The sequence below is a fragment of the Aotus nancymaae genome, unplaced genomic scaffold (assembly GCF_030222135.1).
Source record: "Aotus nancymaae isolate 86718 unplaced genomic scaffold, 86718_ANA_hifiasm-v0.15.2.pri h1tg000036l, whole genome shotgun sequence".
Taxonomy (NCBI): Eukaryota; Metazoa; Chordata; class Mammalia; order Primates; family Aotidae; genus Aotus; species Aotus nancymaae.
In genome coordinates, this window is record NW_026988450.1 from 26,583,689 (window position 1) to 26,610,000 (window position 26,312).

The following is a 26,312-nucleotide window of genomic DNA, read 5'->3' on the forward strand; positions in this document are numbered from 1 at the left end:
ACTTTAGATAATATCTCTAAATAAATAAGCAAAAAGTATTTTCAGATTGCAATAAATGTGACAATGGAAGTTAAAAAGGTGATATGTTAGAGCAGAGGTTCTCAAAGTGTTGTCCCCTTTCAACAGCATCAGCACAACCTAGGAACTTGTAAGAGCACAATATCGGGCCCCAATCCAGACCTACTGAATCAGAAACACTGGAGGTAGAATCCAGCAAGCCCCTCAGGTTGTAGTGATTCTGCTAAAATCTAAGGACCTTACTTGTGTGACAGCTCATCAGCTACTTTAGAAGCAGTAGTCAGAGAAGCTCTCTGAGGCAATGACAAGTGAGCTGAGTCCTGAATAATGAAAAGGAGCCAATTATGCAGAGTTCTGGCAAACATTCTTCAGAGTTTGGAAAAAGTTGGTCCCATTCCAGGAAGAGAGAGAACACTAACGTGGAGAAAGATGAGTGAGTGAGAAGGAGTGTAGCGTAAGATGCAGCCAGAAAAGTAAGCAAGGGCTTAACTGTTTAGCCCTAGTAAGGAGCTGTTATGTTATTCTAAGTGAAATAGTAAGCTATGACAGGGTTCAAGCAGAATGGATTGATTTTATTCAGTTGGGCAGAATAAATTATAGGAGCACACGAATAAGTCTTAACTAGTTTTAAGACCACTGTAGTAATATAGGCAAAAGATTAAAGGTACTGACAGGGAAAATGTAAAGTAGATGGATTCAGTATACATTAAGTGTTGTGGAAGTAGAAATAGCAGGATTTACTGATGGATAGGATGTATATGAGTGGAAAAGAGAAGACTAAAGGATAACTCTTGCTTGTGATGGGTGGTGGCACTGATAATTGCAATGGCAAAGAGGGAGAAATGGAGTAAGATGTGTTGAGGGGCATAAGAGCTCTGATTTTGGCATATTAGATTAGATAAACTTTTTAGACATCCAAGTAGAGATGCAAAATATAAAGCCATGAGTCAGGATAAGATCATCTAGGGAGATAATGTAGATAGAGAAAGGGCTTAGTACTAATTCTGGAGACACTCCAGTATTTTGTTGTTTATGATAGAGGAGGCCCCAGCAAAGGAGAATAAGAGGTAATTCTCAGAGAGGCAGGATGAAAATCACAATAACTCTATGCAATAAAATCCAAGAGAGGCACGATTTTCCAAAAGACGGGAGGAGTAACATCTGTTGAGCAAAGAAAGTGAAGTAAGATGTAGAGAAGTGACCACTGAATTTTACAGCATGGGAATCATTGATGACTTTGAGAGGAGGAATTAGTATGAACAGAAACTAGACTGGAGAGGGTTGAATAATAAATGTGATTTAGTAGAGAGATGAAAATGCAAAAAGAAAAAAAAAATCCCAAGCCAAACACCAAGACAAAAGAAAACACTCCTTTTACATTTTATTAAAGGAAATAGGGGCTGGGGTTGCATGAAGACTCTTCCTTTTCTTTTCCCAGTTTTGCTTTCTAAACCCAATTCACTGTTCCAGCTAACATGTATTGCCTGCCTACTGTATTCCAGGCAGTGTTCAAGCTGCTTCTGGCACAAAGATGGATAAGATAATCACTATTTTCAAAAAATGTTTACCTATTACAGCAAGCAGGCAATATACAGACAATTTCCACAAATTAAGTTGTGGTAAATTGTTTAACATCAATATACAGGTGGAAAAAAAAGCACTTACCCAGAAATAGTTACCCTAGTTCAGGGTTCAGAGAAGACTTTTTGGAGAAGAAAATAATAGTACTCAATTGTACTAGTAATAATACAGCTATCATTTTTTAATATGTATTTTAACTAACTTTGTGCTGACCAATTTTTATGTTATTCCACAACATACCCATGACCTATGAGATAATTATTATTAACTCTATTTTTATAGATGTTGAAACTGATATTTCCCAAGATGGTTTGAAGAAAAAGTGGAATTTATACAGTGAAGACAAGTTATTCTAAATAAGATGAGGAAATGTAATGGTACATATAGGAAGGGAGAGGGCATTATAAACAGTTGGGTTTCTTGAACAGTGGGTACGAAATGTGAACTGGACCAGGAACATCAGCATTATCTGGAAACTCAATAGAGAGGCAAATTCTCAGGTCCAGCTCTAGAGCTACTACATTAGAACCTTTAAAGATGGGGTCCGGTAACACATCTCTTGGGTGACTCTGACACTCTAAACTGTAAGAGGACTGTTCTCAAACACTAAGTGTTATGTAGGAAGTGAACAAAAATGAAACTGGAGTGGTAGACAAGGACCAGGTATCTTGGTCCTTGTCTGTACATATTCTCACTATGTAGAGAAGATTGAATTATTTCTTTGTAACTGATAGGACTCACTAAAAGATTTTAAGTAGGGATGTCAGATTTAAGTAGATCATTTGGAGGATAGATTTGAGTAGGGTGTGACTGGACAAAGGAGTCTAGGAAAGAATGCTTACAAGCCAGGTGTCTTGTACAGAGATACTCAATATGCTAATATAAAATAAAGACATCTAAGTTACTATGCTTCCTGTTTATATGATCACTTCATGGGTTTAAAAAGTATGCAGTGATTCCTTAGCAGACTCAGAGGAGAGGGATCCCAAATCCAATTATATGTTAGGATGATAGGAAATAAGGGCTGGGCATGATGGCTCACACCTGTGATCCCAACACTTTGGCAGCTGAGGTGGGTGGATCACTTGAAACCAGCCTGGCCAACATGATGATACCTCACCTTTACTAAAAATACAAAAAATTAGCTGGATATGGTGGTGCACGCTTGTGGTCCCAGCCACTTGGGAGGCTGAGGTGGGAGGACTGCTTGAACCCAAGAGGCAGAAGTTGCAGTGAGCCCAGGTTGCACCACTGCACTCCAGTCTGGGCAACAGAGTGAGACTCTGTCTCCAAAAGGGAAAGAAAGAAAGAATGTACATCAGTGGTATCCCTTTGATCTAAGTAGTATAAATGTATCATGTTGTAGATAATAGCAGTTTTCCAATTGTTTGCTGTTGTTCAAATGAAAATAAGCTAGCCATTCAAAAACGTTTCTTTTAAATATAGTCAATGTGTATATGTAGAGTGACTTATAAGATCATTTTAGATATGTCAAAAATGCTGGGGGAAGTTTGTTGTAACCTATTTCTGTACTATAAGACTATAGTATTTTGCCTTCTATTATTTTGAAACATGTAAAAATGAAAATGTATTATTTTTCTGAAAATTGGGACATTCAGATGGACCTCAATATACATGGTAAGCTTAATTATAAACATATCAGAAAGATTAATATGGAAATATTGTATTTTCTGTATTTCATGAGGCAAAAGAATAAAATGCATGTGGCATATACATATGCTGTATACATGTAATCTTATGCTGAATACAACAGTATTATGAAATACTGTAATACTTTCACTATTATTGCATGTAATATATTAGTGAAGAGGCTTATTGATGAAAATGAAAACCGTTTTGGCATCTTTATTTTGGAATTTTATGTAGTGTATTTTCCTCAGTTCTGCAGTATCTATTTAATACGTTTAATGTTTTATATATATATGTGTGTGTGTGTGTGTGTGTGTGTGTGTGTGTGTGTTTTCCCTTACATTTTATAGTGTTTTACAACTGAGCATATGTGGCATTTGAAAGTTAGAATATAGCCACTCCTTCCCTTAACCCAAGTTCTAACCTCCAGGGTTTCTAAAGTGGTTTCTCCACATTCAGACCCTGGACTTTAAAGTCTATTTATACAATGAATGTCAAATTTATTTCTAAAACCCTCTGTGAGAATAAGAGTGACCTTTTATTCTGACATATATGAAACTTTATGGTGTGTATAAGTTACCTTTTGATTATTTTTTGCATGATTAAAAATTTGCAAAGTTCTTATGGCTCCGAAGAGCCTACCTGTAATAAACAGCTTTCCCCTTCTAAACCACAAAACAGGTTTGAATTGCTTGGGCATTAGAGCTAATTGCCTGCCTACTTCAAAGGAAGAACCTGAAAAGAGAGAGGGGGGAAAAAGTCACAGAAGCAGAGGCATTGCAGGCAAATCCACCTCTAAATGTTATGAGTTGTGGCTTGGAGAAGCCTGGCAAAGTTATGGCCTCAGAACTGCTGTTTGCGATTAAGTTGATGGGGAGAGTCTATCCCACAATCTTTCCCTGCTGCTGACACAGAGTCTTTGTTCACATTCAGATTTCTCAAACTGTTGCCAGGGTCAGGCTGAGGTCAGACACCACAGTGATGTATAGAAGAACATGTCTGGGAATTTCTCTCACACTTAAAACTCATACCAGAAAATGAAGAAGAGGACCCTGCAAAATCTGTCTGATGAGACCCAGATTATATACTGTAGCTTTTCTTTTAGTGCCTTCATAATTTTCTTTTTCTTCTCCTGACACACAATGTTTTATTAATGTGAGTTGCGGTAGGCCTTACAATTTTATGTCCCCTCAAGATAAGGACACTCAGTAGCACTCTGACACTTCATTTTGCAGCCCTGGGGGAAAGGCCCAGTAAATTTACTCCAAGAATACTTGCATCCCTTCCCCAGGATGAGTTGAAAAGTAATTGCCACAAGCTGTCATAGGTCAGGAACTAGAGATCATGTCACCTGTGTGGACTTGGGAGGGACACAGCCCAATCCAGTTGATCTCAGCCCTCCAGCCTCCCAAATCCAGCTCGGCCACCAGCCACTGTACCTACCGGCATGGCTTGGTGCTGGGAGGAGGGAGCCTGTGTTTGATCAGTAATTATCACTGATGGGTGAAAGCAGGCTAGCGCCAGAAGAGGTGTTGTTTCTTTCTCTTCTTGAAGTTAAATTTCTGAGTGTATTTGCCTGAAAGGGAAGCTTCCCTCAAACCCTCAGATGATTGACCCCCTAAACAAGGACCATCCCTCTGCTTTTGTGCACAGGCAAAGGGCAAAAATGGAATAAATGGATTTGTATGGTGCTTTTGAGGACTCACAGTTGAAACAAACTCTTGTTTTGAATGTATTAAATGTCCTTGTTTTCCCTTTAGCTTTTTGGAGTTTCCTATTGAGCCCAGAGCTGTCTCCTTCTGTTGTTGTCCTGATCACACAGTTGTAGAGTGTGGCTGGCAAGTGAGGCACTAAATAGAAGTTTTTTTTTTTTTTTGGTGCTCAGCTGCTACATATGACAGTGGATATTTCATTCTGCTGTCAGAACGTTATTAATAAAACATGGGGTGTGGAGAAGGCCACGATTTCCCCTTTCAATCACTATAGCATTTGCAATGAAAATTTTATTCAGTGTGTAATTTTCAGTTAATGCTTGACACTTAAAACGTCCATAGCAGCGTTTTGTATGGTTATTGAAGGGTTAATTGTATCATGTTCTCTGCATAAAAGCTCTGCTTATCAAAAGCAAATAGAAGAGTGTATGCAAATGTGTGTCGGTGACCTTTTGCCTTTCCAGGGTTAATTTATATGGTCATTAAAGATTTTATGAAATTGAACAGCCTGGTGCTTCAAATCCCATTTTACCTTCTTCTCCTAATTTGTGTAATTCCTACCTGAACAGGGGAATATGATTTTTATTTTTTGTGCTGCAATGAAAACAGCATGCCATGCAGTGGGGAGTTGTGAGTCTGGTTATCTGGCATTACTCAGATTGCTAAAAATTCATTAAAATGTGACATCAGCACAGTGAGAGACAAATGATCGCAGGATGAAAGAGAACAGTGGGCCTTTCACGGATTAGTGCTACACAGCCCCAGCATAGAGGCTAACTGCATAAACAGATTAATCCACCAGCAGTGGCATAGCTAAGATTTACAGAATAATTAAATAGGGTTGAGTTACTATGAGGATTTCCATGTAATCTAGCTGGTGTGAACCCGTGAATGAGGTGTGGGGTGATGCAGTTGTCATAGAAGTATACCTTGTTATATCCTACGCCCAGTATAGCTCCCCCTACAGAAAAAAAAATTCCCAATGTAACTGAAGTTTTGCGCTCTTACTCTAAGAAAATTCCAAAGAATTCCTTTGGGATCTGGGTTCTGAAAGCAGGAGTAACACCTGTCCTATATTTAACCCATTGTTACGACATTATTTAAGGTTTTTTCTAAGAATCTGTTTGTTTTTTGTTTTTTTTTCTGACACCTATCCCAGTCCATGGAACATGGGTTCATGTTGTTACAAGGTTCTACTCTTGAAATCACAGAATTGCCTTATTCACAATTTTTAAATATGTCTCAGCTTAAACTGTACTAAAAAAGAATTTATTTTAATTTAGTATAGACCCATCCTCTCAATGGATCCTCTAAAGAAGATCCTTTAAATTCAAAAATTGGCATTGGTACAGTCAGCATGATCAGTATAGAGTTTTGCATAAATGTATGTTCTCATCTGAGTATGAATATCTGTAGATGATTCATAAATAACAAGTTTTCAAGTGGTCACTTAGTTTATTTCAGTATGCATTTTGGGTTTTCAGTTCTGCTGATTGGTCTGCCTTTCTTAACAGAAGAACAAAGTGAGGAGGCAGAAGGAGCTATTAAGCCTACAGCAGTGGCCGAGGAGGATGAAAAAGACACAAATGAGAGAGACCATAGTGAAGGCAAAAATTCTAATAAAGACTCTGGTAAGATGCGAAGATGCGAGAATCTTTCACCTTGGCATTTCCCTAGATCCGTTCCCTGCCATCAACTCTTCCTTCACCATCCCCCCACCCCACAAAACTTATTAAAAGCTTTTATTCATTTTAAACTGTCTGAATATCCCCACTACTATTCATTGCATGTGCATTTTGCATGTGATTTCTATCAGTAGCCTCCCATTGACCTATTTTTAATCATAACCATCTGACAGAATAGATGTGGATAAGTTGAAGAATATTACAGGACGACCAGTGAGATTATTTTTTAATCAAATCAGTTTGTGTGCTTGTAATTTTTTAAGCGCCTTTCATTAATCTTAGCTATACTTGTGATTCCTCTGATGGCATATTAATTTTTCATAAGCATAGGATTAGATATCACTTGAATTTTGTCATTCAGTCACATGTAATCCCCCGCCAAACCACGTAACCCTAAAAATAAATGCTATTTTTTCTTGCTTTTTTACAACTTACACTCAGGAATTTGCCCTTTTTTAGGGCATCTATTTGAGGTATTTCAAACAAAATCCAGTGAAAAAGTTTACAGATGATTCAGCCTAAGAAAGAGGAAATATCATTGAAAAGGGATTAGGTGCTGGGTAATTTTGATCTTCTAGAATAGACAAATCCCAGTAATGAAAGCTACTGTCTTTGAAAACAAACCTTCGTGTCATGACATTTACTTGTGCACAAACAAACCCTAGGCCAGCATCTGGTGTGGATACCTAAGGCTTTTTCTGTGTTTGATTTGGCAAATATATGACTTCATCCATGCTTTGTATGTATGAGATGGAAATCTATGGTTGCAATGAATATTACATTGGCTACTTTTGCTGCACGCTATACCTAGTTTTATTATGTTGGACTCATTGAAGCAGAAGAAGTGCTGAAACGGGTTCAAGCCTATTAGTTTCAGGTAGTCATCTATCTTTTCCTTGAATTCCAGTGACAGCCGCATATAAAGGAGCTTGTATTCACTATGAAGACATTGGGTTGTGCAAAAAATATCATTTTTACATGCAAGTTTATTTAAACCTGAATCATCCCACATTTGTAATTCAGTCTTTGCATATTGAAGTTATGCATTCCCTTTAAAAATTATCTGAAGGGCCTCTCTGCTCCCCTCCCCACACTGTTCAGTACTAAATTTCTTTCAGGAGGCCAGTGAGAAAAGCGCCACTGAGATTTTCTCCTAGGATATAGTGTCTAACATATGATTCTAATTTGACTTAAACCAAGAAGATCTAAGGTTGGTATTGAGCCGCAAGCAATGTAAAAAGAAGGCATAGCTGTATATTAGTAGGTTGGCTCCTGAAATTACTGAGAAGGAATTAGAAGTACCTAGTGATAAGTTCATGTGAAAGACAGTACCATCTAAACTTTATTTGGAAAAGATTGGAAATTGCAAGGTGGTTTGTTCACTTTCTGTGATGGACCTCATCAAATTAACTGCTTGCCTGGGTCAGGGAGGGCAAGATTCTGTCTATCTTCAGTGGTATCTTTCACATAGTATTACCAAAACAGATTGCAGAATATATTCTTCTCATTCTTCAGAAGAATGTGTAACAGAGTTCATATTTGTGTTAATTCAATGCCTGTGTAATACGGAGGTATATGACATTATGCCAGGTCTTAAATATCTAATATCCAATACCTTGTAAAGGATGGATTCTGGGAATCTCTAGAAAAATGGATCTAATTTTACTATTGAGGAAAGAATCTGGCTTGGAACATACCATACATGCCAAGGCTCTGTCTTTACCAGTGCCACTTACTGCTCTGCAAAAGTAGTGGGCTCAATCACTTCCTAATGGCCTGATGAATTATTGTTCTTTCTTGGGCACCTAATTGTACCATCCAGACAGGACTTGGGCATATGAGAGGATACAGATAATTGTATAATGGTAGTTATTTAAAACAAATTTTATCCCCATAGAAATGCTTTCCTAGGTTTATCTATAGGGATTAAAAAATGAGCTCTAAGCAAGGACCAACTAAAAGCAATTGCTGAAATGCAAATATTTAGCTTTAAAACCTTCCAGCCTTCAAGACAGTTCTTGTGGTCAACAACACGAACATTTAACAAAGTTTTCTGCCTTCTAAATTGAATGTTTTTAGGTTTAAAAAATTATTACATGGATTTTTTTCCCTTGTATGTATTTCTAATGATTGAACAACCACTTCTATTTATTGTTTTTCTTTATGTGTATCATAAATGTAAAAAAAAAATACTAGCAAGCTTACAAATTAATCACTGTCTTAAAATGTTAGATGGGAAAGCAGTTTGACCCAACTTTAACGTATAATTTTTTAGATAGGAATGAATTAACATATGTTAGGAAGACTATGTTTGTGTTAAGCTGTTGTACTGTGTTGCTGACATTAATCTGCAGGAGGAGAGCTTTCAACATGAGACTTGGCAATATGCAAGTTATATTTGTTGAATATTCATTCATAATAGAAAAGCTTTCTAATGCCTCATTTATATTGTCATTTAAATCTAGTGCCACTTTAGATTAATTATAATCCAAATTATAGCTCTGTGCAGTACAAGAATTAATACAGAGTTTATCCAGATTAATACATTTGCATTGAAAATGTAATATGTCTCTGCCTTGGCTAAGGGGACCACTTTTTAATAAGGGAGTAAACATGAGGAAAGATGGAAATTAACCTTCATTATTGCAATTAAAATTATCCTTTCATTCTAGTCTCATTAGAAATAATACTGTACTGGTAATTATAATTTATAATTATTTGGAGTTGAATAACATCTTCTGTTATATCCAAGTTTTATAGTATTCAAACTTTATTAAATACATTGACTCATTCATAATAACTCAGTACTTTGTTTTATTGTTTTTTTTCAAGATTTGCTTCGAGTACATGTGCGTTATTGGATTTTTCTAACTTGTTATGAGCATAAACCATTTTACAGCCTTCTGTATTTTAGGGATTGAAAATTATTAAGTAGGCGTCATCTGCATTGAAATGAATTATGTCATTTTTATATTAGCAATCTCATGCAAGTTAAATAATCCCATAACTGACAGATAATCATTTTTTCATCTATTTGGCATGCTTATTTGTAATTAGACTTCTTTTTTTAGTTAAATTAAAATGGCATTGTTTTTTGAGAATACTGTGCTGTCCTCAACAACACAAAATAAATCAGGATCCTATTTTAAAATTTTTTTCTGATCTAGGGTAACAAACAGGGTTTATTTCAAATGAAGTTGCAGACATAAACTGTAAGCAATCACAAAACTTAATCACAATCTCCCTCAAATTAATTGGCCCTTACTTAATAGGCATTTTCAGGATAAAACAACTTTAAGAAAAGATCCCAAAGCTGATTTTCTATGATTTACCAGCGATGCCATAATATGAAACCTAAGATAGTATCCCTTTGAGTAAGAAACGCATACACGCATAGAATGTAACATCCTGCGTCTTTACAAACAGTCCTGATGACTTGCCTCATCCTCTAGAGTCTGATTTTGTCATGTTACCACATCTCAGTATTCTCTGCCTCCTCTTACTTTCAGTGCTTGCATTTTTGAGGTACCTAACAAACGTTTGATGTTCTAGCTTTTATTTATAACTTCCTTACAATTTCAAATGAAATAATCTTTAGGAGGCTCCTGGCTTATATTAAGATTATGGTTTAAGTTAATTAGAAAACTTTTGAGACTGACACATACTGTGTTGAATACTGTAGCCAACAGTTGTTGCAATAGCCATATGATAGTGACCCTAAAACTTAACTCTTACTTTTTTGATACAGCAGAGAACATCACTAAATTCAAAAGCAATTATATTTTTGATGAATATTAATAAGCATAAAAAGAAAATCAACATATTATTAACATAGATGGTATTAATATACCAAATATGTACACCAGTGTGTAGGCTTAGTAAAATGTTTCAGATCTTAAAATCAATGCTTTTTTTGATGCTTGACAGTGTCAGTATGAGAATAAAATACACATTATATATGCTTATGGAAATGAATCCATAGCTATACATTTAATAGATTTAGAAGTTTCTGAAAGATTTATTCTATTTCTGATGATCCAAAGGGCCTGCAAGCAACAAAGTCACGGAAATTCTCTTTTTAACTTGTGTGTGACAGTCTTTGATAGCACAGGGACTTGGATCAACTTATTGGTCATGTCCAATTCTACCATGTACACAAAAGAATGATAAAGGGATACGACAGAGTATTCTTCTCCTAAGGAACCAAATTCTTACATATGAGTGGGAGACCTTTTAAAGAAACATCTCATAGGAGAAGGCAACTGATAGACATTGGCTGATTTAAATGGCAATGATTTTATACAACTCGGTCTGACATTTTAAGCAGTAAGTTTTATTTGAAAATATAAAATATCATATTGTTTTATTAAATGTTTATTTTTTAACATTTTTAAAACAATATTCCAAAGTATATTCGGCTTTGAGAAAGAAAACTATATTTTTTGATTCCAGAGTTAATTATGACAAGATCATAGGACTTACAACTTTCCTATTTTGACATATCTTTGGATATGAAATACTTGGGCATTTTAAAATCAATGTAATGAAGCTTTTCAGTCTTTCCTGGATTTAAGTTTATTCAAATTCAAATACCATAAATTATTTTTTAAATATCTAAAAGTAACCTAAATTTCTTCAACACATATATATGAAGACAAATGTACCAATTCAAATAAATTATAGTGCTTGTAAATCTAGAAATCAGTGTCAGTATAATCTGATGAAAACTTTGTATTAATTCTGTATCTACCATGAACCCCAAGAAAATAAAATTATTGTCATGATATCATTTAAATTCTATTTTAATTTTGGTCTGCATGGAATCTTTATATTTCTTTCTGAATTTGAAATTTCTGAAACTATTTATAAGGTATAAAACATGCATCTTTAGCCATGGTTGAAATAGAATGTATTTTTTTGTTTATTTTTACTTTGTTTCCATAACATCCTTGACCTTATTTCTAAATTAAAACTGGGTTATTCTGCAATAAGGTGCAATTTGTTCATTTATATGAACCTTATGTGTATTGAAAAAAAATCAAGATAAGTCTTCATGCACAGCATACAATCAGATTACGCCTGGACTATATATTTACACGGGGTCTGATAGCAATCAATGGTTTAGCTTCATTGCATTTCAAGATGTATTTGCACCCAGTTGTCCAGTGATAGTGTCCTCACCCTGGAAATAATTTAGTTGCAAATTGAGTGGAAGATGGTGAAAATTGAAAGTTAAAATTAGAAATACTCATAATAAACAGCAGAAAAAAGGTCAGATGATGCCGTGCTATGATGAGATTGGAATGGCTGGTAAATGAGGTTTTGTGTTTGTCATGAGATGTATGTGACATGCCTACCCAATGTCGCTGTAATATCTAGCCTCACAGAGGAGATTATCGGGCAAATTGATGCTGAAAAGAATTTTCTGTTAGATTGGGAAATTAGAATTGCACTATTTTCTTTGATGTGTATGAGGCTCCTACACGTAACACTGCTCGTGTAGGCAAAATTTTAAATCGTTTTTAACACCAAATATTTGGATTAACCTCATGAAACCATTGTCTTCTTGAGATTTGTACTAAATGTTATATGTACAGTCAACTGCTGAAATACCTACAGTAAAGAGTAAATCACTAATAGCAGCAGCTGATATATATGATTAATTTTTAAATCCTTTCAGTTTTTAAATCCATTCATAGCATAAAATTAGTATTTAAGTTTCTGAATTACAACCAGTTGGCCCTTCTGAGAATTTTGAAATTTTTTAAGTGTCAATGAATTTTAGAAAAGAGATAGGTAATTACATGTTAGTAAAAATAATGATTTTTTTAAGTTAGTATTTGTGAATGGGAGTAGATTTGCTTTAATGTGGTAAAGGCATTCTGAGACACCAGAGAGCGTGTGTTATTGATGAGTCGTTCAAGGCCACCTAGGGTTATCTAAACATGAGACAGCAGCGCATTTTAAAATATATTTATAAAGTCCACTTAGAGGACAAAAAGAAATGTCCTTTTTGCCTTTTGAGATTAGCATTATTTAAAATTGCTTGTTGGCTCTTTTTGTGATTCAGTGTGTTTAGCATCACAACTGTTTGAAAAACATAATTTTTCTCATTTTGACATTGTGTTTTTAAATGAGTTGTTCTGTTCTTTTTGGGAATCAGGGATAATCACACCAGAGAAGGAGCTAAAAGTCAGTGTGGCAGGGGGTACCCAGCAACTCCTGCTGGCAAAAGAAGAGGATGTTGCAACAAAAAGGTCAAAACCTACAGAGGACAATAAATTCTGTCATGAACAGGTAAATACTTTTTTCCCCTTTGCTGTGTAAATCTGTATTTTTTTTATTGCTGCTGATAGTTTTAAAGTCCCAAATGTTTCCATGCTGTTGAAATGTATGTAGACATTGCAATTGGCAATATAATTAACTTCTGGTATTCTTTTCGGGTTTTTTGAGATGGTGTCTCACTCTGTTGCCCAGGCCAGAGTGCAGTGGCACAATCTCAGCTCACTGCAACTTCTGCCTCCCAATTTCAAGAGATCCTCCTGCCTCAGACCCCCTAATAGTTGAGATTACAGGCACACACTACCATGTCTGGCTAATTTTTGTATTTTTAGTAGAGATAGTCAGGCTGTTGCCATGTTGGCCAGGCTGGTCGCGAACTCCTGACCTTAGGTGATCCACCCGCCTTGGCCACACAAAGTCCTGGGATAACAGGTGTGAGCCACCACACCTGGCTCTTGGTATTACTTCTGCTGTTCTGAAGTCATCAGAATACATTAACTATGCTGAAATAGCTAGAAGAGAAGATTTGGAATGGTCTCAGCACAAGAAATAATGAATGTTTGAGGTGATGAAAATCCCAGTTACCCTGATGATTACACATTGTAAGCATATATCAAAATATCACATGTACCCCCAAAATACAACAATTATGTGTCAATAAGAAATACATTAACTAATAGTGGCCATGTTTATTCAATATTTTCCAGTTCTATCAATGTCCTTATTGTAACTACAATAGTAGGGACCAAAGTCGTATCCAGATGCATGTCCTGTCACAGCACTCGGTGCAGCCGGTCATCTGCTGTCCTCTCTGCCAGGACGTCCTCAGCAACAAAATGCATCTCCAACTGCATCTGACGCATTTGCACAGTGTGTCTCCAGATTGTGTGGAGAAGCTGCTTATGACAGTAAGGATATCAAATACTGATGCATGTATGACATAATCCGTGTTAGGGTATCAATATGAAATCTGTAATTATTGGTTTATAGAAATGTATTTCTCCTGAGCTACTTAAAGATCGATTATTGCCCGTGTTATAGTAACCATACCCAAGGCCCATTTGTGATCTCTTTTGCTTGGAAAAAATATGGTATAAGGCATAGCTTAGTAAAGAACATATTTTGCAGTCTTCTTTTTATATCTATAGTGTTCATCAAATAACCCCAGTGGGTACCTTGTGTTTCAAACTTTATTCATTATCCTTACAAAAAATAAACTTACAGAAACCTTTAAACCATATAATAATGGTAAGAAGACTACAACACTGCCACAGCATTGATCTAAAGTTTGAAGGTATGGCACTGATCAGTAACATCCACAAAACATCCCTGCTTTGGTTAAAAAAAAAATGTAAGTGAGATATGCTACCAGCAAGAGTGATGTGATGGAATTTGTGATTTCTGGGGTACCTTTAACATAAACCCCTTTGATTTTCAAAGGTGCCTGTCCCTGATGTGATGATGCCAAACAGTATGCTACTGCCAGCAGCTGCCTCTGAGAAATCAGAGCGGGACACACCTGCAGCCATGACAGCAGAGGGGTCTGGGAAATATTCAGGTATGCAATCTTATCATCAAAACCTTCGGACAACATGCTTAGGGGCTTGAATTTGTGATGGTGTGGAAAGATTATTACTATCGAAAAATTTGTGTAAAGCATGGGGGGGAAACGTATGCCATTTCAAAGAGCCATATTTTCCAATTCATATTTTGTATCTGATTATCTGTAAGTGACCTCAGGGAACCCAAGTGTCAGACACTCAGGAAAATTCTGTGTGATCTAATTCATGAACACCAAGGGATAGCCTTAATGTCATACTAATTGCAGCATGCTGTAATGACCTTTGACTTGCTTTCTTCACTTTTCTGAAATTTCTTGAGGTCAGGGGTGATTTCTTGTTTGCCTTTATATCCACAGTACCCTGCCCAGTGCTTGCCACATAGTAGTTGCTCAGCAAACATTTCTTCAAAGAATCAGTTAAGCAGAAATCTTCAGAGGCTCCTATTTATAATATCTATTAACATTTAAGGAATAGGTTTTCTTATTCTAAGAGAAATGTTTGTGCTTTTTCCTAATAGGTGAAAGTCCAATGGATGACAAAAGCATGGCAGGCCTTGAGGATTCAAAGGCTAATGTAGAAGTAAAGAATGAGGAGCAGAAGCCAACTAAAGAACCCTTGGAAGTGTCAGAATGGAATAAAAATAGCAGTAAGGATGTGAAAATCCCCGACACACTGCAAGATCAATTAAATGAACAGCAAAAAAGGCAACCACTCTCTGTTTCTGACCGCCATGTCTATAAGTATCGCTGTAACCATTGTAGCTTGGCTTTCAAAACTATGCAGAAGCTTCAGATACATTCCCAGTATCATGCAATTCGGGCTGCGACAATGTGTAACCTCTGCCAGCGCAGTTTCCGTACATTCCAGGCTTTAAAAAAACACTTGGAAGCAGGCCACCCTGAACTGAGTGAAGCTGAACTTCAACAGCTGTATTCCTCCTTGCCCGTGAATGGTGAACTGTGGGCGGAGAGCGAAACTATGGTCCAGGATGACCATGGCCTAGAACAGGAAATGGAGAGAGAGTATGAGGTGGACCACGAAGGGAAAGCAAGTCCTATAGGAAGTGATAGTAGCTCTATCCCAGATGACATGGGCTCTGAACCAAAGCGGACCTTACCTTTTAGAAAAGGGCCCAATTTTACAATGGAAAAATTCCTCGATCCATCTCGTCCATATAAATGTACAGTGTGTAAAGAGTCATTCACCCAAAAGAACATTCTCTTGGTCCACTATAATTCAGTTTCCCACTTGCATAAGTTGAAAAAAGTTTTGCAGGAAGCCTCCAGTCCTGTTCCACAAGAAACCAACAGCAACACAGATAACAAACCCTATAAGTGCAGCATCTGCAATGTTGCATACAGCCAAAGCTCCACACTGGAAATCCACATGAGGTCTGTGCTCCACCAGACAAAGGCTAGGGCTGCAAAGCTGGACCCTGGTGGCCCTGTGGCTGGTGGGCACAGCATTGCAGGGAATGTTAACAGCCCTGGCCAAGGGATGTTAGATTCCATGAGTTTAGCAGCCGTAAGCAGCAAAGATACCCATTTAGATGCCAAAGAATTAAATAAAAAGCAAACTCCTGAATTAATTTCTACTCAACCTACACATCACCCACCACAGTCACCAGCACAAATTCAGATGCAACTACAGCACGAATTACAACAGCAAGCCGCATTCTTTCAGCCTCAGTTTCTAAACCCAGCCTTTTTGCCTCATTTTCCCATGACCCCAGAAGCACTGCTGCAGTTTCAGCAGCCTCAGTTTCTCTTTCCATTCTACATACCTGGGACGGAGTTTAGCTTGGGGCCAGATTTGGGCTTGCCAGGCTCTGCCACATTTGGGATGCCTGGCATGACAGGAATGGCTGGCTCCTTGCTTGAAGACCTAAAACAGCAGATTCAAACCCAACATCACGTTGGCCAAACTCAACTCCAGATACTGCAGCAACAAGCACAACAATACCAAGCCACACAGCCCCAGCTGCAGCCTCAGAAACAACAGCAGCAGCCGCCACCTCCACAGCAGCAGCAGCAACAGCAGACAAGCAAATTACTGAAACAAGAGCAAAGTAACATAGCGAGTGCAGACTGCCAAATCATGAAGGACATGCCATCTTATAAGGAGGCAGAAGAGATTGCTGAAAAGCCAGAAAAACCAAAGCAGGAATTTATAAGTGAAGGTGAAGGACTCAAAGAAGGCAAAGACACAAAGAAGCAAAAATCCTTGGAACCATCCATCCCACCACCCCGAATAGCTTCAGGAGCCAGAGGAAATGCTGCCAAAGCGTTATTGGAAAACTTTGGTTTTGAACTGGTCATTCAGTATAACGAAAACAGGCAGAAGGTACAGAAGAAGGGCAAAAGTGGTGAAGGCGAAAACACTGACAAACTAGAATGCGGAACATGTGGCAAATTGTTTTCCAATGTTCTTATTTTAAAGAGTCACCAAGAACATGTACATGGGCAATTTTTTCCATATGGAGCGCTAGAAAAATTTGCTCGTCAATACAGGGAGGCCTATGACAAGCTTTATCCAATTTCTCCATCTTCTCCAGAAACGCCACCCCCGCCACCTCCCCCTCCTCCCTTGCCTCCGGCTCCTCCACAGCCTTCTTCTATGGGTCCTGTAAAGATCCCCAATACAGTTTCTACTCCTCTGCAAGCTCCACCACCCACTCCTCCCCCGCCACCACCGCCACCCCCCTCCTCCTCCTCCACCTCCCCCACCTCCTCCACCTTCTGCTCCCCCGCAGGTCCAGCTGCCTGTTTCTCTGGACCTGCCACTCTTTCCTTCCATTATGATGCAGCCTGTGCAACACCCTGCACTTCCTCCCCAGCTTGCCCTGCAGCTGCCACAGATGGACGCGCTCTCTGCAGACCTCACCCAACTTTGCCAGCAGCAGCTCGGATTAGATCCCAACTTCTTGAGACATTCTCAGTTCAAACGCCCTCGGACAAGAATTACAGATGATCAACTAAAAATCCTGAGGGCTTATTTTGACATCAATAATTCTCCAAGTGAAGAACAGATCCAAGAGATGGCAGAGAAATCTGGCCTCTCCCAAAAAGTTATCAAACACTGGTTTCGAAATACACTTTTTAAGGAACGACAGAGAAATAAGGATTCACCATACAACTTCAGTAACCCTCCTATAACGGTTTTAGAAGATATCAGAATTGATCCACAGCCCACCTCTTTAGAACATTACAAATCTGATGCATCATTCAGTAAAAGGTCTTCTAGAACGAGATTTACTGACTACCAGCTTAGGGTTCTGCAAGACTTTTTTGACACAAATGCTTACCCAAAAGATGATGAAATAGAACAACTCTCCACAGTTCTCAATCTACCTACCCGGGTTATTGTTGTATGGTTCCAGAATGCTCGTCAGAAGGCACGAAAGAGTTATGAGAATCAAGCAGAAACAAAAGATAATGAAAAAAGAGAACTCACTAATGAACGGTACATTCGAACAAGCAACATGCAGTACCAGTGTAAAAAGTGCAATGTGGTTTTCCCCAGGATCTTTGACTTGATTACGCATCAGAAAAAACAGTGTTACAAGGATGAAGATGATGATGCCCAAGATGAAAGCCAAACAGAAGACTCCATGGATGCCACCGATCAAGTGGTGTACAAGCATTGCACAGTGTCTGGCCAAACGGATGCAGCCAAAAACACTGCTGCCCCTGCAGCAAGTTCTGGCTCTGGGACCAGCACCCCCTTGATTCCATCACCCAAACCAGAATCTGAGAAGACTTCTCCAAAACCTGAGTATCCCGCAGAAAAGCCAAAGCAGAGTGACCCCTCTCCCCCTTCTCAAGGCACCAAACCAGCCCTGCCATTAGCATCGACTTCCTCAGACCCACCGCAGGCATCCACAGCCCAGCCACAGCCACAGCCACAGCCATCAAAACAACCCCAACTTATTGGAAGACCTCCCTCGGCCTCTCAAACTCCCGTCCCTTCCAGTCCACTGCAAATTTCCATGACGTCTCTCCAGAACAGTCTACCTCCACAGTTACTACAATACCAGTGTGACCAGTGTACAGTTGCCTTCCCAACTCTGGAACTCTGGCAGGAACACCAGCACATGCACTTCCTCGCTGCTCAAAACCAATTCCTTCACTCTCCGTTCTTGGAAAGGCCCATGGACATGCCCTACATGATATTCGACCCCAACAATCCGCTGATGACTGGACAACTGCTGGGCAGTTCTCTCACTCAAATGCCACCTCAGGCCAGTTCCTCCCATGCCACAGCCCCCACAACCGTTGCTGCTTCCCTAAAAAGGAAACTGGATGATAAAGAAGATAATAACTGCAGTGAAAAAGAAGGAGGGAATAGTGGTGAAGACCAACACCGTGATAAACGCTTGAGAACCACGATCACCCCGGAACAGCTGGAAATACTCTATGAAAAATACTTGCTAGATTCCAATCCTACCAGAAAAATGCTCGATCATATCGCACGTGAAGTCGGGCTGAAAAAAAGGGTCGTGCAAGTCTGGTTCCAGAATACACGAGCGCGGGAGAGGAAAGGCCAGTTCCGGGCGGTGGGTCCAGCACAGTCTCATAAACGGTGTCCGTTCTGCCGAGCTCTGTTTAAAGCAAAGTCGGCCTTAGAAAGCCACATTCGCTCCCGCCACTGGAATGAAGGAAAGCAGGCGGGTTACAGCTTGCCACCAAGCCCTTTAATATCCACCGAGGATGGGGGAGAAAGCCCACAGAAATATATTTATTTTGATTACCCATCTTTGCCATTAACTAAAATTGATCTATCAAGTGAGAATGAATTGGCTTCTACAGTGTCAACACCTGTAAGTAAGACAGCAGAGCTGTCGCCGAAGAATCTTTTAAGCCCTTCTTCTTTCAAAGCAGAGTGTCCTGAGGATGTAGAGAATTTAAATGCCCCTCCTGCTGAGGCTGGGTATGATCAAAATAAAACCGATTTTGATGAGACTTCATCGATTAACACAGCAATCAGTGACGCCACCACGGGAGACGAGGGAAACACTGAGATGGAAAGCACCACAGGAAGTTCCGGAGACGTGAAACCGGCTTTGTCTCCCAAAGAGCCAAAAACTCTGGACACACTGCCAAAAACTGCAACCACACCTACCACGGAGGTCTGCGACGACAAATTTCTCTTTTCTCTCACGAGCCCATCCATCCACTTCAATGACAAAGATGGCGACCACGACCAAAGCTTTTACATCACGGATGACCCGGATGACAACGCCGACCGCAGCGAAACTTCCAGCATAGCAGACCCGAGCTCCCCAAATCCATTTGGATCCGGCAATCCCTTTAAATCCAAAAGTAACGATCGGCCGGGTCACAAGCGTTTTCGAACGCAAATGAGCAATCTTCAGCTCAAGGTTCTCAAGGCTTGCTTTAGTGACTACCGAACTCCAACCATGCAGGAATGTGAAATGCTAGGGAATGAGATTGGTCTGCCCAAACGCGTGGTCCAGGTGTGGTTCCAAAATGCAAGGGCAAAGGAAAAGAAATTTAAAATTAACATAGGGAAGCCTTTCATGATCAATCAAAGTGGAACGGAAGGCACCAAACCAGAGTGTACCCTCTGCGGGGTGAAGTACTCTGCCCGCTTGTCCATCAGAGATCACATTTTCTCCAAACAGCACATTTCAAAAGTGAGGGAGACTGTTGGCAGTCAGCTCGATCGCGAGAAAGATTACTTAGCTCCGACCACGGTTCGGCAGCTGATGGCACAGCAAGAACTTGATCGTATTAAGAAAGCTTCAGACGTGCTGGGCTTGACGGTACAGCAGCCAGGCATGATGGACAGCAGTTCCCTCCATGGCATCAGCCTGCCAGCAGCCTACCCAGGACTCCCTGGCCTTCCTCCAGTCCTTCTCCCTGGAATGAACGGTCCATCCTCCTTGCCGGGATTCCCACAAAATTCAAACAGTAAGTCATTTAAAAGAGAGTCAGTCTGGTTAAGTAGCATCAGGTAGACAATCACGTGTAACCAAGAACAGGGTGCCTTTGGATTTTTTTTTTATTTCACCTAGTGAAACCAAGACATTATTTGAAGTATATATTATATTGGCTCTAGCTAATTACCAGGAAGTAGGTCAACCTGAAACACACACAGAAAAATAAAGACCAGATAGATCATAGCAGATTCTCAGATATATATTAATTCTTTGTATCATTATAGCTTTATGTCATAGAAATACGATATTTATATATTAATTTCAATCTTGATTTCAGATGGCATTCCAGCACAAACATGTGGCTTAGTATTTGGTACACATATTAAGAAAAGTGAAACATTAAATAATGAATTCATTGGTATCTTAATTTATGGTCTTTCCAAGGAGTGGGGGGTGGTGTTTTTTTTTTGTCCCACTTCACCCCCCACCCCACCACCCGGTGATACCCAGAGGTCAAAAGCTGAGTCCTCCAGCTACAGGTATTCACCCACATGGTACTTAGCAGATTAATAAACTTTATGTTTAAAGTTCAGCAACTAAAACTATGACTTCTGTGATAATACATAATTTAGCATTGCTATACTATTTTGATTTTTGTAGCATCCATTACTACTTGTTATCTAAATAAATTCAACAACCTTAGAAATACATTAATATTACTTCATGCCTTTCTTCCCCTCACCCGCAGCCCCAGCTAAAGTTTCTACCTAAGCCATAAAAAATTTGTAAAGCTGTTTGAGGCAACCTCAGACGCTGAACTTAATTCTGTGCTCATCAAAAGATATGCAACTTGTGCAGTTTTGATTTTGTGAATAAGCATAGGTATTCAATTATATTATGTTAAATAAATGGAATATAATATGCTAGGCAATCATGTAGCCAAAAATATAACAAAAGATATATATCACCCAAAATAGAAAAACATGGTTCTTCTATAATCTAAGTAAGTTTTGTTTTCCATATTATCAATGATTTTTTTCTATTTAAAAGGAAAATTTAACATGTTAAAGGGACATCTAGAATTCACTAATTATATATATCTACAACATTTACCAAAAAATAAGGAAAGCTTTTTTCATTTTTACAAATTGAATTTTTACATAAATTTCAAACTTTTCAATTCCATTATTTTCTTACAGAAAAACATAATTGCCATTGTGATCTTAAGTTATTCCTATTTTAACTTTTGGTTTGGGAGGTGTGAAAACAATGATATCCTATGGTCTCTTGGCCCCTGCTAGCTTATCTGGTTCCTTATTGAGTGATTTGGTTTTTGAGAGAAGCAGAATGGAGCTATACATATAAAGAATGTTACCAGCCCGGCACAGTGGTTCATGCCTGTACTCCCCTCAGTTTGGGAGGCCGAGGCAGGTGGATCACATGAGGTCAGGACTTTGAGACCAGCCTGGCCAACATGGCGAAACCCCATCTCTACCAATAATACAAAAATTAGCCAGGTGTGGTGGTGCACTCCTGTAATCCGGGCTACTCAGGAAGCTGAGGCAGGAGAATCGCTTGAACCTGGGAGGTGGAGGTTGCAGTGAGCCGAGAACGTGCCACTGCCCTCCAGCCTGTGCAACAAGGGAAACTCTGCCTCCAAAAAAAAAAAAAAGACCCTTACCAGGAAAATGTCTTAAATGTCTTTAACTGTCATACCAACTCCCCTTACCCCAAAAGTATCTTAGGCTTAATTATCCAGACAATTTTGGAGCCTTAAATATTAGAGGTACAATTAAATGTTTTGGTTGTACATTTTATTTAAATAAAATACAAGCATTTGGAGAATAATGCAATGGCAGAGGGTTTTTTTTTTTTTCTTTTTTTTTGCATATGATATTAGTCTTGTTATTTTCTGGTCCCATTTTATATACCACTGATTATTGACTCAGAAAAATAACTTACATGGAAAAACGTCTATAGGTAAAATAGAGGAGTTTTGATATTTTTACATGGGCTAAAAACAGTTGAAATATCTGTACCTTTAATCTACAAGTCTACTTTGATTGATGATGACCGTGTTGTCATCCCAGTAAGTGATGGTCAAAGCATCTTGTTTTTTCTCCACTGAGTCTGAAGGCCTTTGTTGGGACAGTGGTCCTTCTGCCAACTGCCCTTTGGTCAGTCACTCCGATATGGGGACCCAGAGGCCCTAGGTGAAAGAAAATGAGAAAGGAGGAGAAAGAGATGTTTATAAAATATTTAAACAGACTAACCTTTTTCCTCACGCTACTCACCGTAAATTATATCTTCTCCCTAAAATATGGTCCCTTTTTGTAACTATCAGCATTGGTGAGAAGATGCTGGAGGCAGTCACTCCTTGGGTAGGAGTATCTTTAAACACACGAGGTACCCAGGAACACAAAGCTATTATATCTGCTGCTGTATTAAATCGTGGACCAAAACAGACTGGGGAGTGTTATAAAGAGAAAAGCTCCATGAACATTGCTACCTACTGAAATTTTCATTTTCTCTCATCTTAGTCCTTTGTGAGAGATTTTAAACATTAACCCAGCAGAATTACCAGTGGGGCCCCGCCTGAGTGCCTGAGTTCCCACACTTTCAGTTCATGTCTTTATTAGGTTAATTTACCTATGGTGGGTAATGCTGACTATTTCAATAAGCTCAGTAGAGCTGTGGTTCTCTATTTCCCTATGATCATTTTCTGCTATATTATCTGTCACCAAACAATTATCTTCTTTGCTTGATGGGAGAGATAGACATACCAGTTAAGGCAAAATCAAAAAGAACATTATAAGTAAAATATTTCTGTGTTTCTTACAAGCCCTGGGTTCTTGCTACAATTTGTTGCCAATATAAACATCTTTGAGAATATGACAAGTTCCTCTTGGTTCCTTTTTAATAGGATTTAGTTATGGAAAAGCCTTCATTTTAAGGGTGTCCCATCCCTTTGAAAGTAAGTTCCAAGACTTTGATTAGAAGGAAATCACTAAAAATTGCTTCAGTGAAAATAAGGTGGGCTGTAATAAGTTTATTCAAAGGCTACACCACAAAATTAGCTTAATTGCAGTGTACATGTTCGGTTTTAGTATTTATCAACTTCCAAATTTCCTAATTTAAACAAACACTTTATTTTATTTTGGGAGGTAGAATTGTTTTTCTGGTTGGATATCGGCTTTAATGCTCATAAAACTTTCTTAGCTAACTTCCAAGAAACTTGCAAATTTTTTAGTCCTCAAAATCACTAAGAAGGCCCTTTCAGGAGTAATATTCATCATATGTGCCCCCTTTCTAAACAGTGGCACAGCACTGTGTTCAATATCACCACCTACCATTGCTCAATCTTTAATAAAATGACTTATTTTTTCTTTATTTTTTGTTCACATCCTAATTTTTCTATTATGATCAAACATAAAAAGGGAGACTGGCCATAGAATATGGATGTATTTTATATACCTAGAAAAATTAGAAAACTCTAAATTTATATTTCATCCTTTAGAGTGTTAGCTGACTTTGGGATTTTCCTCAAAGTGAATAGAAAAATTACTTGCTTTTCTATATTTAACTTATTTACTTTATCGTTTAAAGTGGTGTCTGATTTTTAATGTTCCATTAGTGTTTGGAAATACTGCCTAAGCTGATTTCCTTAAATGGAACTTTAGGACATGCCTTTTGCATTTTTCTCATACTTTAATGTAATTTACTAGCACATTTGGGGTAACTCTAGATAAGATTAAGTCCTTAATAATTTTAGCACAATTGTCTTTGGCCCTATGCACATAATTATTTTCATTTCTAACCTCAAATATAAACTTGGAGGACCTTGGTCAAAGAAACTTGGAAAAAAGAAACTACATGTAAGTGCATTGTGAAGCAGGCATTTTCTTCTGAAAGCATTACTTTCAATAACAGGTAGCTATTTAAGGAAAACAAAACCAAACAAAATGATGGTGGTGTGAGATGATTTACAGAAAAATGTTTAATTCTATGGGAAATTTCTAAGAACTGCAGTAGGAGTTGGGAAATGGGAAAGAATGTATATTTAACACTGGATAAAAGATAAAATTTGATACTCATTTATTTGTAAATTACAACCACTTATTCCACATCTCTATTACTGTTCAGCTTTTCTCTTCTATTTCTGGTTTTCTGGCCACTGAATTTTTTAATGCAAATTTTTATAGGCTGATTTATTTTGCTAGTAAGCCAGATACACATAGTTGATTATGTTTAATCTAGACCTCTTTTCCTGAATTTTTTAGCTTAGCTCATTATCTAAGTCAGCTGTTTTTCTCAAGATGTTAAAGTTTTTAAAATTTGTGATAATCGTTGATTTTGGATTATTTGGAATTCCTATTGCAGTCTTCTAAAAATCTGTATTACCTCGTTATATAACCCTAGCTAAAAAACGTAGACCCCATCTGATGAGAAAGCCTGAGCCAACAACTGTTGATCCATCTTGCTTCCACAATTGCTATTTTTTCATGTCTCTGTTCCTTAAAATTTATCTTGTCTTAAATTTTCATGTCAGAGACATGTAAGCCAGTAATTTCCTCAGATTCAGCGGGGAAATGAACTAGCTGAAAGGGGTACATTTAGTAGGAAGTTGTACTATTATGAGATCTAGAACTAAGGTTGGCTTTGTGAGTAGGCAAAAGAAGCTGGCTACCAATATAATTTTGCAGCAATGCAAGTAAAGTCTCCTCCATCTGAATCACTCAGGCCTGAAATTTTATAATTAGATACTAATTCCTTTAACTTAACATATTGTTCTCTGTTAAATGGAAAATAGCATAGACTGACGAAAATCAGAATATCATAGCAGGAAGGAAGCCCCAAAATTCTTGAATCTAGTATATATTGAACCCTTTTTATACTACTATATTCATTTATTCAGTTCTTTCTTGCCAATACAATTTTATAAAGAGGCAAGTGGCAAGGCAATACCAGACATAGAATCATAGGGATAAAGGTAAGGGAGTTGTGCATGTGGGCCCTCAAAGGCAACTCTATTACTTCACAGTTTTCCCTAGGGCTAGATCTAAGTCCCAGAAATCTAGACGTCTATTACTAAATTGGATTAAAGATCAGGGAGTTTATTCATTCATTTTTATCATATGTCAGTAAAGCTTGGGCCATTTTTATTTAAATTTCTTTTAAATGTGTGAGCCATTTTTCAATAAAATGCGTGTACTTGCTATCAGTTTATTTTCTGGAACTAAAATAACTACAGTGTTATTTTCCAGGATTTTCTTTTCTTTTTGCATATTTTTAAATATTTGAATTATTTAATCTCTGAAATTGATTCAGTTAAACCAGAAGATAAATTGGAGTGACAGCTGTAAAATTTAGTCTCCTCTAGCTTATCTACCATTGAGTCATAGATTCTCTTTGTCAAGCACCTCCTAGGACTCAGTTTTCTTATTTAAAAATGGAATGTTTAGCATCAGTTCCCCTTGCCATTGAGGATGTTGGGAGACTGTTCTCTAACATCATGGAAACTCCTTAGAGACTATCCCTATTACAACTATAGAAATTATATCAAAGTAGGTCAGAGAAGAGTTGGGTGTGGCAGGTTAAAAAGAGGAGCAGCCAGTAATACCCTAGGCTAATTGAGGGTAATGTGATAAGGATAAGGGTCAAGGAGGGAGTGATGTTGACTTCACAGTATCTTTGCTAAAGAAATAGAAGCATTCAGTTTTTATCTCTCTCTCTCTCTCTCTCTCTCTCTCTCTTTTAACACTCACATGTTGCATTTAGCATGGAGGTAAGACTATGACCAATGTTAACAAGATGACTCTATGAAGTCTTATGATCATTCCCTCTAGAGCTATGCACTGATAATTAAACTTCATTCATCTTCTCCTGGTTAAGTCTTCCTTCTGCCCACCAGACATCCATC

At 38.1% G+C, this 26,312-nt stretch overlaps 1 protein-coding gene across 1 annotated transcript in view; it reads left to right on the forward strand.

Annotated features, from left to right (window-relative positions):
- The window catches only part of ZFHX4 (zinc finger homeobox 4), a 187,068-nt gene that overhangs the window by 155,417 nt on the left and 5,339 nt on the right, over window positions 1–26,312 (forward strand). The window contains 6 exon segments of the mRNA XM_021665919.2: window positions 6,476–6,592; window positions 12,810–12,943; window positions 13,636–13,836; window positions 14,369–14,486; window positions 15,008–17,187; window positions 17,189–20,423. Of these exon segments, the coding sequence (XP_021521594.2) occupies window positions 6,476–6,592; window positions 12,810–12,943; window positions 13,636–13,836; window positions 14,369–14,486; window positions 15,008–17,187; window positions 17,189–20,423 (5,985 nt within the window).